A 13021-nucleotide genomic window follows, 5' to 3' on the forward strand; every position below is an offset into this window, starting at 1 on the left:
CGGTTTAAACAACAAGGTTGAATGAAAAAGTGCTCAGGCCTTGAAGCAATTGGAAATAGCTGAATCCTATTGGCCGAGGTTAGCTTCGCTGGGCTTATTCCACTATGCACGTGACTACATCTGCCAAGACTTAGGTTTTTCTTAGTCGTATGGGCCTAAACCCAGCAGATTGGGAACCGCCATTCATGATTCATCGGCCTACAACGAACCTTTCTACCGAGCTTCTTTACTTCACGGATACCTAGAACAACCTCGAGTTGGAGACAAATTCAACACTTCCTGTAATTTGTTTCCTATTATTCCTATTATTCCTACATGGTATTTTATCGTGTTAAACTTAGTTAAACCTATTGGTCCCATTTCTAAGAAGGACCTAAGTATAAGAATTGTAATTAGTTAACTAATGCAAAGAACGCTTTAGTTTATCTTTTTTCCCCTTCCTTTGTGCCGAACTTTTGGATATCTTCAAATTTTTAAACCACCTTTTATTACAGATCGCGAGACTTCTCCTTCTTTGTTTTTTATGATAGGTGACTCTCATCTAAGCACTCCTAATTTCCAACGGACGACCATTTATACCAGCTACCTTCCTCCGCTCTTTGACGGCATTTGCGAGAGTAGCGAGGACTGATTCCGTGTCTTCCCATCCAATGCAAGCATCTGTGATACTGACACCGTACTGCAGACCATCCTTGCCTTCTTTAGGTACCTTCTGGCTGCCTATAAGAGCGAATAGTTAGCAATCTAAACTAAGTACCTGGATCATACGGAACGCTTACCTTCGTTTATATGACTTTCGATCATAACTCCCATAATGCCGGTCTCTCCCTTGGAGATCTGCCCTGCTATGTCAGCAGCAACCTTAGGCTGGTTCATGTGGTTCTTCAGCGAGTTTCCATGACTGCAGTCTACCATGAGACGTTGGCTCAAACCTGACTTAGCTAGGGCAACCTTGGCCTCTGCGATGCTCTTCGCGTCGTAATTGGTACCACGGCTTCCGCCCCGGAGGATCACGAAGCAGTCCTCGTTACCAACAGTGCCAACGATAGCTACAACCCCAGGCTTCGTAACGGAGAGGAAATGATGAGGATGTCTGACAGCACCGATAGCATCAATGGCAACACCCAATGTTCCGTCAGTGCCGTTCTTGAATCCTACCGGGAAAGACAAGCCACTCGCCAATTCACGGTGCAACTGACTTTCGGTTGTCCTAGCGCCCACGGCTCCGACTGAGAGGACATCTGCTAGGAACTGTGGTGAGATAGTGTCCAGCATCTCGCTAGCGATGGGCATCCCTTTGTCGTTGAGGTCGACGAAGAGTTGCCTTGACATGCGCAATCCTTTGTTAATTTGGAAGCTGTTATCGATCTCGGGGTCGTTTATTAGACCCTTCCAGCCTATTGTTGTTCGTGGTTTCTCAAGGTAAGCCCGCATGACGATGAGTAACTCATCCTTGTACTTCTCCTTCTCCTTCAGTAGTCTATCGCAGTATTCGAGGGCCGACTTCGGGTCATGAATGGAGCATGGTCCAATGATGACTAGAAGTCTCTCCTTTTCATCGGTGCCATTGACTACGGCTACTATTTCATCGCGGCTTTCGAGGACCGTCTGCTTCGATTTGGCCGTATGTGGGATTTCGTGCTGGAGGAGGTCCGGAGGCGTTAGGGGATTGTAGCCGCGGACTAAAGAACCAATTAGCTCCATAATCCTTTGTCTTCTGAGGGTCCATACGTACTTCTCCAGTCATCCCCAGTGGTTTTGTTGCCGACGTCCCTGTTTGGAATGTAGAAGCTCTTTAAATGCCATAAGTCAGTCGGTTATCTAGGCTTGCCTTTTGAAGGTCTAAGTTAAGATATACTTACAGACATGATGGGCTAATGAAAGTGAATATAGTCCCTTGTATACAGTAGAAGAAAGCCACTTCGAAGATAATCAGCACCTAACAAGAAATAGGTGGTGAATTGGATATAGTGGAATTGCTTCTATTCTGTCGCAAAGCAGCCGATCGTCGCAAGATCTAGAAAATAAATACATGTATAAGCCCATGCAACCAAGAGTCATAGTGGCCATGCAATCAAGAGTCATAGTGGGGGTGGGGACTATTAGTGAAATTTTTAGTGAAGATTCGGAGGGGCGATAGCTCCGATGGCGGGGTAGGAATACCTTTAAAAAAGCACTGAACAGGGGTTCAATTTGAAGCTTCTTGCGTGCAATGTACAATGCCTAAAATAGTTGCCTCCGTACAGAGAAACTCATAGGTAAAGTATTAAGTTCAAATCAGGAGAGATGTCTAAGTGGCCCCTTTCTCGACTACATTTATACTATCTACAATCAAAGAACCTCTATCAAACCCAAATACTCTAGTATCCCATGTCCATTATCTCGAATCTCTTTGAAAACTCGGTTCGTCCGATATGGTTATCTAATGCTGCTTGTATAAGCTAAGATTTCTACATAAGCAAATACATAAAAGCTTTGATCTACTGAATTTATGAGATATTTTTCATTGTGATGCCCTAATATCCAGAAATCTTATTCACTTCCTCTTCCGGATGCCTGCAGGATCCGCTACAGCCTCCTTTTTAAATTCCTCGATACCGTTGATCTTTCCATACGTCCATTTTAACACCGTAGTGCTCCCGGTCATCAACAGGGCAGAGAACGTAAACAATACCATCCGCTGCCACATGTTAAGCTTATCGAAAATGGGATAGGGGTACCTTTTCGAGAAGTTAGAACGACAAAGCTTTTTTTGGAAGCGGACAAAGGAAATAAAGCAGCATACCAGCCGTTGCGGGAGAAGCAGTACTCTACCCAAAACCAGTATAGCAGCGCCAAGGTTTCGCTCAGAGCCAACGCTGAGAAGCCATGAATCGTCCACGGCGGACTGAGGAGCAGCAGATCCACCGCTAGGAAAACTGCCGGCGCGGCATGGAATCCTAGATCTGGGAGCAGGTCCAACTGGAACTCGGGCGGGAAGACCAGACTTTTGTCGATGGCGCAAAGACCCCAATACAGGATGCTGATCAATACCTCGAGCGGCGCCGAGCACACGGAGAGGATATTCTTCAGCGCAAATAGCCGGGAGGACAGCGTAACGTCGGCTAGAAATCCGACGCCGAAGGTGCATAGCGAGAGAGAGAGACCGATAATGGTGAGAAACTGGAAGTGCCCGCCGAAGGCAGCTGACATTGGCGTTTCCCATGTACTCAGAAACTTGAACGAGCTCGCAAAAGACAGTATTCCCGCCAGGTGAAGCAAAAAGGAAAGCTGTCTCGACGGGGATGCGAGCCTCTGAAGCGGATGACGACCGGCCATTTCGGCAGCAAAGTGAATGACGATGTGATATGAACTTTCCAAATAGTTTCTCTCAGACAGATACCAATACACTCAATGAATAAACAAATAAATTAACCCACACCAAAGTGTCTAGCTCGAATATGTATCCAACGTCGCAATTCAATATAACAACATATTGGGTATCACCGGAAAGGAGGTGTCATGTCAAATAAATTGCCCTTACTTTAGGAAACACACATGAAAATGTGGCTTGAAAGTGGGTATGTACTGGATGTTTGATTGCTTGACCGGACTGTCGGGTCTTGCATCCTGCCCGGCATCTCTGATCTACCAATGGCGCCAGGCGCCGGATGCACGAGGTCTGCGAGTGGCCGAAACTTGCGGTTTTGGTAGGTTATTGAAATTGGTATGGTACTACATTTTATATGACGTAGCTGTGGGTATAAAAACCGTATCCAACTGCACGAAGCCACTGGAGCTGCAATATATACCTGTAAAGCTAATAATTCCTCATTTATGAGATTTATATAATAATATCGTATCTTATTTTCTTCATTTTTATCTTGTAATACACTATTCTTTAAAATAACTAGTGTTATATGTAGGTATCGGCTATTATTCAGTCTCAAGCTCTTAACTCAAAGACGACATTATACTCAAGTTAACTATTATCGAGTTATATATACACACACTTAGGCTATATCAATATTAAGGATCTTGATATCCTCTTCGGGCTTCTCCTTGTACGTTCGTACGTTCTCTATCTTGTGGATCACGTCTAATCCCTGCACTGCCCTCCCGAATATCGTATGCTTATTATCAAGCCATGGCGTTTTCTCTGTCGTGATGAAAAACTGGCTTCCGTTGGTGTTTGGACCAGCATTCGCCATACTGACGGTATAAGGCTTGTCGTGTTTGAGGGTACTGAACTCATCCTCAAATTCCTTCCCCCATATACTCTCACCACCCGTACCGTCGCCCAAGGGATCGCCTCCTTGGATCATGAACTTGCGTATTACTCTGTGGAAGATGGTATTATTGTAATATCCGCATTTGGAATGAGTTACAAAGTTCTCGACGGCCTTCGGCGCAGCGTCGGGGAAGAGCCGGATGTGGATATCTCCATATGTTGTACGAAGGATGGCTGCTGTGCCAGTCTCGCTGGCCTTTTTCTGGGTGGCTTGCTTAGGGTTTATTATGGTTGGCTTCTCGTTCTGAACATCTCTTTCTGATCTGGATATCTCTTCATCGTTCGTAAACATATAAAAGCGAACCTTCCCTACAGCCGTTGTGAACAGTATCGGGTCTCTCGCCTCTGATTCTTGCAAGAGGGGATTGCTTGAAGCAGCCATTTCCACAGTTGTAACACCTTTCTTCTGAGGTTGCCCTTGGTATATAGCAAGGTTAATTGGGCGTATATGTTCATCTTTCCCATACACTTTCACAATTTGGTTAGTATATGTGTTCAACACTTTGACGCCGAGGATGGAGCCATATAAGATGAAGTGGCCCGATTCGTCGAAAATGACATTGACCTTATTTCGAAGCAAAGGAGTTTCAATCTCGCGCTCCGCAGCGAGTCTTCTTCCAAAGTCGACATCATCTAGCTTTTGCATGGATGTCCCTGCTCGTTGCATCTCTTCAATGACCTGTAGAGATTCGTCATAGGTCCGATACAGCTTAGCCGACGCAAATTCGAAAACTCGAATCTTACGATCAGGTAGAGAGAATGTGACAAATTGATGACCTGAGGGTGATATCGTTAAGGAGACCGGCGTCGACTTCGCTTTCTTAAAATCAAAGAGATTGGTAGAGCTCTTGTATTGGAACACATTTTCCGGCTTTTCGTAGTTGGCGCTTGGCGACCAGTACTCAAGCATTCCGTTGTCGTCGGCAGATACCACACAGTCGTAGGCGTCATTAAAGGCCATTATCGACACAGGACTCCTATGTAGGCCCTTGATAGTGTGTATCGGTGTCTGGTTTTCTCCACGCCCGTCATATATGTAAATCAACGGTTTTGAGTCGTCCGAGACAGCTAGGAGCGGTAACGAAGCGCCGAGTTTATGTACCCAACAGACGCACTTAGGGACGTAGTCTAGAGGAAGCATGGCGAGAAGGTCGAAAGTGATGACATCAAAAATCTTGACAGTTTTGTCGATGCCGGCTGTCGCAAAGCTCCGCCCGTCATGGCTAACTGAGACCGACCGTACTTCGCCCTGGTGAGCCTTAAACTCTTTAATGAACTCAATTCCTTGCTCAACTTTCTTCCAGAACTTGACTACTCCGTCCACAGATGTTGTAATGAGAAAATCAGATCGCGTGACGTTCATAAAAGCTAACTGCTCCTTGTGCATAAGAGATTTCGAGTAGCGTGCTGACTTAGGTAGTGCTTCGATATAGAGCTTTTCGTGTGGTAGAACGCGTCGTTTCTTCTTGGGTGCACTTGCTGTAGAGGGCAACTGGGGTCCTATATCATCATCTGAGGAGCTACCTGAGCGTAGGGAGTTAGTTTCACTATCCGCGTGGAATATTGAAAGGGCCATACCGTCGCCATTGTTTTCAGCGAAGTCAGAGTGACTTCTCTTGTTATTTACTTCAGCCATTTTGTAGACGCGTGTATTGCGAAGTTGCTGCCAAGGAACGACTCGATGGAAAAACTGTATAAAACCCGAAAAGCTAGACGTAGTTGTTGATTAAATGTTATATCGGGTTCTACTAGAGCTTCTACCAATAAGAAACTCGACCGGTTCAAGAAACACGGTATCTAGGCGAGGCTGTGATGAGGCTGCGAACAGCTCCAAAAATTCCCGGCGCTGCATCTTGTAAGCTCTTAATCTAGAGCTAGTTAATCTAAATAATGGGTTAGGTAAGCTTTTCCGTTTTATCGGTCTTCACGACTTCCAAGTTCCGATAGTAGCATGAGGCAAGCCCCACTGCCTAACCTTACCCCACCTATTTAGGACTTAAGCCTTGTGAAAGCAGGAAGGGTGCACCCGCTTCCACAACCTGAGCAGCCTTAGCTACAATACCCCACGATTTTAAGGTAACTGGCGCACACTGTACAATACCATGATATACGATACCGAGTTTCCCGATTTTGAGGTTTACGTACTTCGTAGGTACGAATATAATATAAGAATTCGAAAACTCTAGCTAAATTATTGCTAGCGTAGGAAAACTATCACACATGCATAGAATTAAGCATCGGATACCTATCGGATATAACCCCCATCTTGTTCTGCCTGCCCTAAGAACTTGAGAGAAATAGCAGCCAGTTAACGTTGCTTAATTGTGCGAGAGCGGAAAGCGGGGTAACACGTGTGGTGTATAATATACAGTATATAATTAATTATTTCTCTACTGTGACACATGTACACTAATCCTTTTTTTTCTTTGGAAGCCGAGCCGTCGGGGCCCTTGTCCTCCTACCACATTACAGTTTACGTGAACATCCCCGGTTCCAGTGCAGAGGGACTTGACCAATTCCAGTCATCGTATGGGATTCCGGGACTCGCATTCCCGGGGTCTTGCAGAATGTGCGCTTACCATAGGTACCCCTTTGGTCAATCATCCCCCGTCGTTCCGCTGGCTTGCCTACTGTACCTAGTCTTAGCCTTATCTTTTACGCATCCCTAGACCCCAGACCAGAGATAGAGAGAGAAAAGAGTGTTGGCAAGGCCTGGTATATTCGTCATTACCTATCACTCCTGCAAGGAAGAGTGTTTTAAGGCACGGAGCTATATAATATCAATCCCAATCCCCATTCCCAATCTCAACCCCAGATCGGTCATAAAGTCGCCCTCCCACCACCACGAAAGGTATTCGGTATTCTCCTCGCAACCAACCTCTCGGGACTATAACTGGATTGTAACTGTGCCATCTCATCCTTCCTCTTGTCCTGCATTGGTCAGCGAGCTGTGTAACAATCCTTCCCAGTTAACAGCTGCCTCTCAAACCGAGAGTCCTGCATGTCGAATATGCGCCGCGGTCGCTGTCGGAACGAGGGATATTGTGCTCGTACAATTTCCCATACTTAGGCCACTCACCGTGAGTAAGAGTCGCCGGCGTATAATGCCACGTCCGAAAAGACCCGGCGCACCAGAACCGAAAAGGCGAAGTCGAAATGGATGTTGGTATGTATATCATCCTTTATTATTCAGTACTTCCTCCTGCTATACTATCGTGCTGACTCTCACACCAGGCCGTGTAAAAACCGTAAGATCAAATGCGGCGAGGAGCGGCCCCATTGTTTAAAGTACACCATTTCTATTCCATCTTAGATATATCCCCCCACAAGAGTCTATAGTAGCTAACAGTTCTTACCTAAAGCTGTCAAAGAACAGGTGAAAAATGTGACTATAGCATCCGTTTGAACTGGGAAGGCCGAAGGGGGAAGCGGCCAGAGCCCGGTGTGCTAGATTTCAGCCAGGAAGTCTTATCGCCGCCTTTACCTGCTAGAGGGTTCAAGCTGGTGCACCAATATCCTTCATCTGATAACCCAGGAACACGGAGGCTTGAGCCCCTAACCGGTCCACAAAGTCAGCCAAAGCTCGACCGTAATAGGGCACCTTCCCAGATAGCAGTTCCTCTAGACAACCCATCATCCAGGACTGTCGGCGATACGGAATCATTGCCTGCCAGCAAGCGCGCAAAGCTGGCGTCGGATCTTCATACACCTGATCCCCAATCAACGCACCCGATTGAACAGAGGCACAACTCAGCGGCCAGCTCGACTTTAGACTCGAGTGTAGCATCCTTCAGGTTTACAGTTGGCTCTGGCCTAACGTCTGCTTCTCCTCTAACCCCTACCACATCGTCTACATACAGCGATGATGATCAACGTCACGCTAGCCGGAGACTTTCCGTAAACTCACTTTTGTCAATACCTCCAGGTCCTCAAGCTTTTCAAGACGAAAGTACTAGTCGAGTAAGGGCCAGCCTACCACCAATAGACACTCGAGCGCGCATGTCAACAGAAGCAACCTATTACGGCATTGACCGCGGTTTTCCGGATCGTGACCTAGGTAAGAATGAAGACATGATCGCTATTAGTGGGTCATCGCCGCTACTACAGCGCGAGTTTTTGGATACCCCTTTTGAACCGATTGATGATCTGGTTTGGACCGAATTTGGGTTCGGGGTCGAGACTAATGAGTTTATTGAAGAGGAGGGTGGATATTATTCAAGGCCGGTTTCGATATATATTCCTCGCAGCCTCGAGCCGCTTCCCACACAGTAAGTCAGCCGTCAACCACAAGAAAGTGCAAACTCCCTGGTGCGTATTGACATTTTGCTAGACTAATTGATAACCCTATGAACCTTCTTGTGAGTAGCGCTGTCCCAAGATCCCTACGCCATATCTAATAGTCGACAGTATTTCGTGAGTTGTATTATTCAATTCAATGGGGCCTTAACTTATATCTTGTAAACTAGCATCATTTCTTGAACCATACCGCTCGAGGTAAGTAAACCTTCCTGTCTTAGTTGATTATAAACTAAATCTTCATGTAGTTCTTGTTCCTTATGATGATCCACATGCAAATCCCTTCCGGACAATACTCCCGCAGATGGCTGTCAAGAATGACAACCTCTTGGCACTTCTTCTAGCATATTCTGGTAAGGATGTCAACTGTCTAAGTAGCTAAAATCATACTAAATTAGACACATAGCTTCGCATAGAGCACGCGTTTTGAACCACCCGGAGCCTACGATTCGGATTGCCACTTGGGTTGACAACGTATTCCCAGCTCTAAGGCAGGATCTGAATGACCCAGACAAGAATTTCTCAGATGCGAACCTCGCAACGGCTATTATGCTAGCTTCGCTTGAGATAATCTCACCGAAGGTATTCGGATATGATATGCCATGGCAAAGACATCTGGGCCTTGCGAGAGAACTCATAACTGCGCGCCCAGGTGGCCTTCGCGGATTCCAGTCGAACTTTCGCCACGACCCGGTCTGCTCTTTCTTGTGGAGCTGGGCTGCATATCTTGACGTTATAGGAAGCCTTAGTGGGGGACCGAAAGATTCATCATCAACGTGGATATTCGACTACGAAGTAGATGACATTATGGATGGCTATGATGAGATAGACTGCATCATGGGCTTCACTACGCGATGCATCTACCTTCTTGCCAACATTGCTGACCTGGCTAGGAAGTGTGATTCCGAGCGCATCGGAGACGACCTTGATGTGAAACAAGACTGGGAACCAAGCGGCGAAGTATTGGAGCAGGCCTCGAGGATTGAAGTAGCTATTAAGGATAGCATGGTTCAGTTGCCAGTGCCTTGCAAGCACATACACAAGAAAGGAGATGTGGAGAAGTGGGATAGGCGAGAGATGGAGGCAACAAACGAGGCTTTTCACTGGGCTGGGCTCGTACATCTCTACCGCAGGATCATGGGGAAGCCAACCGAAGACAGGTCCGTCCAGGTTGCAGTACAGAAGATCATCGACTGCTTCAGCCGTATTCGACCGGGCGGGACAGCAGAATCTTGCCTTTTGTTTCCTATGTTTACCGCGGGATGTGATGCTATTGATGAGAGACAGAGGACTCTAGTACTCAAACGATTCATGACAGCTGAGAATCACGGGATGACCCAGGTAAGCTTGATAAGTTTACTCTCCTAAGTAGCTACTTCTAACAACCTTTTAGATTCATAATGCACGCCGGCTCATGCAAAAGGTATGGGAAACGCAGAGGCCTTGGGAGACGTTGGTAAGCACGGAATTTATTGGATAATGTTTCGACTACCGAGACAGGAGCATAATGCCTATTGTTATGCTTGCAGAATAACCTTTTTGTAGGTTTGAATCTATCAGACAGGACTGGCTCTATATGAAGCCAACTATAGTCTTGATTATACGTTATAAGGGAGGAGGTTCACCATGGTGGAACGGTTTCAAATCATTAACGAGTAGCTTAGCAATATAAACCATTTGAAATGTCAGGAAATAAGTATGATTGTATTCAGAGAATTATGCTAAATCTTTTTTATTCAAGTACTTGGGTTCTATTTCCTGTCTAACTCATAAGTTGTAGGCCTCCCACTAGCGCTAGAGGCCCACCTTTATAAGGATTGTAACTCGTATACTCAATTACTGTTGTAGTACACCCGTGGATCGGAATGTTATATTACCTCATGTTGAGTAGTAGTATACTGAGTTCATCCTCGCGTATCTAGGAAATATGAGGCTCGGAATAGAGCCGGCTTGGCTTGGCTTGGCAGGCAGCGTTCCGCTATATTAATATTCTTGGCGCAAACTAGGGGATGCATGGTGGAAACCAGTGCCATGGAAGCACTGATAGGTATCAGTAAGTACTGCACAGTAGGTAGTACAGTGGGGTTAAATTTACCCCACCACTATCACGCGCTGTGAGCTCTTTAATATAGCGCGATTGACCCATAACGTTATAGGAGGATACGCAAATACAACGAAAGAGCTACTAGGTAAATCAGCAGCTGAGCCGAATATCTTAATACTCGAATCTCTTCGACTAGACAGATACCAAGAAGACTACCGCTAGCAATGGACATCGACGACATATTACGAGAGGTCGATCCTACATTCGATTCCATCCCCGAAGACACACGCGACTTACAAGCGTTAACACGCGCCTGGGTCGCAGAGAGGTCCTCGCCCGAGCTACTCGAGTATGCAACGCCGTCGCCGGATCCCTCATGATTCGACACTGACAGCCCTTTCCGTCTTATAGTTGGCCGATCGACGGCTTGTTCGAGCGCATAAACGAGCGCATCAAGCAGCAGATCGAGAAAATCGAGGAAATGACGGGCGATATGGATCCCAAGACCAACTTTGCTTTGATCGTTATACAGACCGAGCTTGAGAGGTATAAGTACTTGGTGCGGAGTTACTTGAGAGCTCGTATAGCTAAGGTAAGTCATATGCCGTATGGTCACTTGGTCTCGTATATATATGCGCGTATGTATGGATTGCGGGTGTTAATCATGTATGTATGTCTATCTTCCAGATCGACAAGCATACCCTGCACTACCTTTCCAACCCCGTCATCCGGGCTCGTCTTTCACCGCCTGAGCTCGCATATGCGACTCGGCACCAGGCTCTTCTCCACAATCACTACCTCTCCTCGTTCTTATCGTCGTTCCCGGCGCCGCTGCAGAATCTCAACGATACGGCTGGGAATATTAGTATGATAGACACGCCGGACCTGGATACGGCTGTGTTTATCCGCTTACTAGGAGATACGCGTGTCGAAGGGCGGGGCACAGACGAGGATGGCGCGATGGATGGTAAGAATGGTGACATTGTTATTCTGAGGTGGTCGGACGCAAGGAAGTTGGTTGATTCGGGCGTGGCTGAGATAGTATGAAGCCGGCCTATCTTGCCAATTTTCTCCGTCACGACTTCGCCATAAATGATCCAACAGTCGCCTTCGAAGCTTCTCGTGATATTGTCCCTGATGTTACGGTCATAGCGGCCATGACAACAGTGGACGATCCACTTAGTATCGGCTTCATCAGGAGTCTGGTGTATAGTCTACGAGACGAAAGGATGGGTGGCCTTAACCAGGAGTCATCTTGCCGCTCCATAAAGAGTGTTAATCCCAGCGAGATATCGCGGTGTTTAGGGAACATCGCTGCGTTGAAGGATGATCAGGAGTGACCTCGGTGATCTATTTCTTAGGAACCTAGGCTACGGAACTTGACTGCCGATAAACTCGCTTTGTTGTGGTCTATTTAGATACCCAAGGTGCTAGTATGCCCAGCTATGCTAGTTACCGATATCACCTTTGAGTTAACCTCTTAAGAAGTTGCTAGCTAGGAAACCAATATATAATCTGAAAGAGGACTTTTATATGAAGTCATCGTATCTATAACTAAGGGGTATCACCTCTCGAATTGGATATCAGCTTACAATAGCAAAAACAACGGTAGTCTATGGTCGAAAATGGCTACTCTACCCTGGTTATCTCTTTAAAGTGAGGCATTTATACGAATCCTCCAAGAGATATTCGTTAAAGTAGTTGTATATTGTATATTTTATAGCGAGTTTATACAGATTTATGCGCGGTTTAAATTTAAAAAACTTAACGAATCTCATTATTATGTAACGTAATGGTAAATTAAATGAATTACATAACATAAAAATTTAATTGATTTTTTTATTTTATTTTAATAAAAAGATTTATAAAAAAAAATCATAAATAATATATATTAAAAAATAAAAAGATTAATATATATACGAGTAATTATATAATAAAGTTTATATAAATTAAATGTTAAAATGTTTATACACATGGTATTTATTATATAATAATAAATACGGTTAATTAAATAAAATATTATATTAAAATGAAAAAAATTTTACAAATTTAATTTAAAAAAGTAAATAAACACAATTAACTCGATTTATTAAAATATTTCGTTTTTTTATATAAAAAAAGTAAATTATTTTTTATAAATATATATATTATTTTTATAAATACATATATTATAACATTATATAAAATAATATTTTAAAAAAATATGTTTATTTTTAACTTTTTAATTTTTAAAACTTTAACGGGTTATTTTTATTGTTAAAAATTTAAAATCAATTAATTAAATCAAAAAATTTAATTGTTAATTTAATTTAATTATTAATTTAATTTAATTTAATTTAATTTAATTTAATTTAATTTAATTTAATTTAATTTAATTTAATTTAATTTAATTTAATTTAATTTAATTTAAT

General features: G+C 44.3%; 5 protein-coding genes across 5 annotated transcripts; 2 read left to right on the forward strand and 3 right to left on the reverse strand.

Moving 5' to 3' along the window:
- Positions 1-187: 187 nt before the first annotated feature.
- Positions 188-2098, reverse strand: F4817DRAFT_351574 (phospho-2-dehydro-3-deoxyheptonate aldolase). Its single transcript, XM_049305092.1, has 4 exons — positions 1863-2098; positions 1736-1793; positions 780-1682; positions 188-720 (listed from the first exon to the last, which is right to left on the reverse strand). The coding sequence occupies exons 1-4, from the start codon at positions 1866-1868 to the stop codon at positions 542-544; spliced, it is 1146 nt and encodes a 381-aa protein (XP_049154676.1). The 5' UTR covers positions 1869-2098; the 3' UTR covers positions 188-541.
- A 117-nt stretch (positions 2099-2215) lies between these two features.
- On the reverse strand, positions 2216-3678 carry F4817DRAFT_351576 (FAR-17a/AIG1-like protein). The gene is made up of 2 exons (XM_049305093.1): positions 2786-3678; positions 2216-2720 (listed from the first exon to the last, which is right to left on the reverse strand). Exons 1-2 carry the CDS (start codon positions 3316-3318, stop codon positions 2537-2539), a joined length of 717 nt encoding a protein of 238 aa, XP_049154677.1. The 5' UTR covers positions 3319-3678; the 3' UTR covers positions 2216-2536.
- Positions 3679-3768: 90 nt separating this feature from the next.
- Positions 3769-6591, reverse strand: F4817DRAFT_351580 (uncharacterized protein; the record flags this gene model as incomplete). The annotated part of the gene is made up of 3 exons (XM_049305094.1): positions 6360-6591; positions 5849-6309; positions 3769-5794 (listed from the first exon to the last, which is right to left on the reverse strand). Coding segments are annotated over exons 2-3 (1855 nt in total), but the record flags the coding sequence as incomplete, so codon positions are not given.
- A 95-nt stretch (positions 6592-6686) lies between these two features.
- Positions 6687-10254, forward strand: F4817DRAFT_351582 (uncharacterized protein). Its single transcript, XM_049305095.1, has 9 exons — positions 6687-7436; positions 7505-7558; positions 7633-8538; positions 8601-8628; positions 8678-8683; positions 8737-8764; positions 8815-8919; positions 8973-9907; positions 9960-10254. The coding sequence occupies exons 1-9, from the start codon at positions 7375-7377 to the stop codon at positions 10044-10046; spliced, it is 2211 nt and encodes a 736-aa protein (XP_049154679.1). The 5' UTR covers positions 6687-7374; the 3' UTR covers positions 10047-10254.
- A 401-nt stretch (positions 10255-10655) lies between these two features.
- On the forward strand, positions 10656-12314 carry F4817DRAFT_351586 (GINS complex, Sld5 component). Its single transcript, XM_049305096.1, has 3 exons — positions 10656-10959; positions 11022-11202; positions 11298-12314. The coding sequence occupies exons 1-3, from the start codon at positions 10835-10837 to the stop codon at positions 11655-11657; spliced, it is 666 nt and encodes a 221-aa protein (XP_049154680.1). The 5' UTR covers positions 10656-10834; the 3' UTR covers positions 11658-12314.
- Positions 12315-13021: the final 707 nt, after the last annotated feature.

This window comes from Daldinia loculata (assembly GCF_022478755.1).
Source record: "Daldinia loculata strain CBS 113971 unplaced genomic scaffold F4817scaffold_77, whole genome shotgun sequence".
Lineage (NCBI taxonomy): Eukaryota > Fungi > Ascomycota > Sordariomycetes > Xylariales > Hypoxylaceae > Daldinia > Daldinia loculata.

Coding starts and splice junctions, on each gene's coding strand:
- F4817DRAFT_351574 (XM_049305092.1), bottom strand. Junction 1,683..1,735: donor CACTGGGGATGACTGGAGAA/GTACGTATGGAC, acceptor TTGGTTCTTTAG/TCCGCGGCTACAATCCCCTA. Junction 721..779: donor CGAAAGTCATATAAACGAAG/GTAAGCGTTCCG, acceptor TCGCTCTTATAG/GCAGCCAGAAGGTACCTAAA.
- F4817DRAFT_351576 (XM_049305093.1), bottom strand. CDS start 3,318: ATGGCCGGTCGTCATCCGCTTCAGAGGCTCGCATCCCCGTCGAGACAG. Junction 2,721..2,785: donor TGCTTCTCCCGCAACGGCTG/GTATGCTGCTTT, acceptor CTTCTCGAAAAG/GTACCCCTATCCCATTTTCG.
- F4817DRAFT_351582 (XM_049305095.1), top strand. CDS start 7,375: ATGCCACGTCCGAAAAGACCCGGCGCACCAGAACCGAAAAGGCGAAGT. Junction 8,920..8,972: donor ACTTCTTCTAGCATATTCTG/GTAAGGATGTCA, acceptor TTAGACACATAG/CTTCGCATAGAGCACGCGTT. Junction 9,908..9,959: donor AGAATCACGGGATGACCCAG/GTAAGCTTGATA, acceptor ACAACCTTTTAG/ATTCATAATGCACGCCGGCT.
- F4817DRAFT_351586 (XM_049305096.1), top strand. CDS start 10,835: ATGGACATCGACGACATATTACGAGAGGTCGATCCTACATTCGATTCC. Junction 10,960..11,021: donor TCCTCGCCCGAGCTACTCGA/GTATGCAACGCC, acceptor TCCGTCTTATAG/TTGGCCGATCGACGGCTTGT. Junction 11,203..11,297: donor TGAGAGCTCGTATAGCTAAG/GTAAGTCATATG, acceptor TCTATCTTCCAG/ATCGACAAGCATACCCTGCA.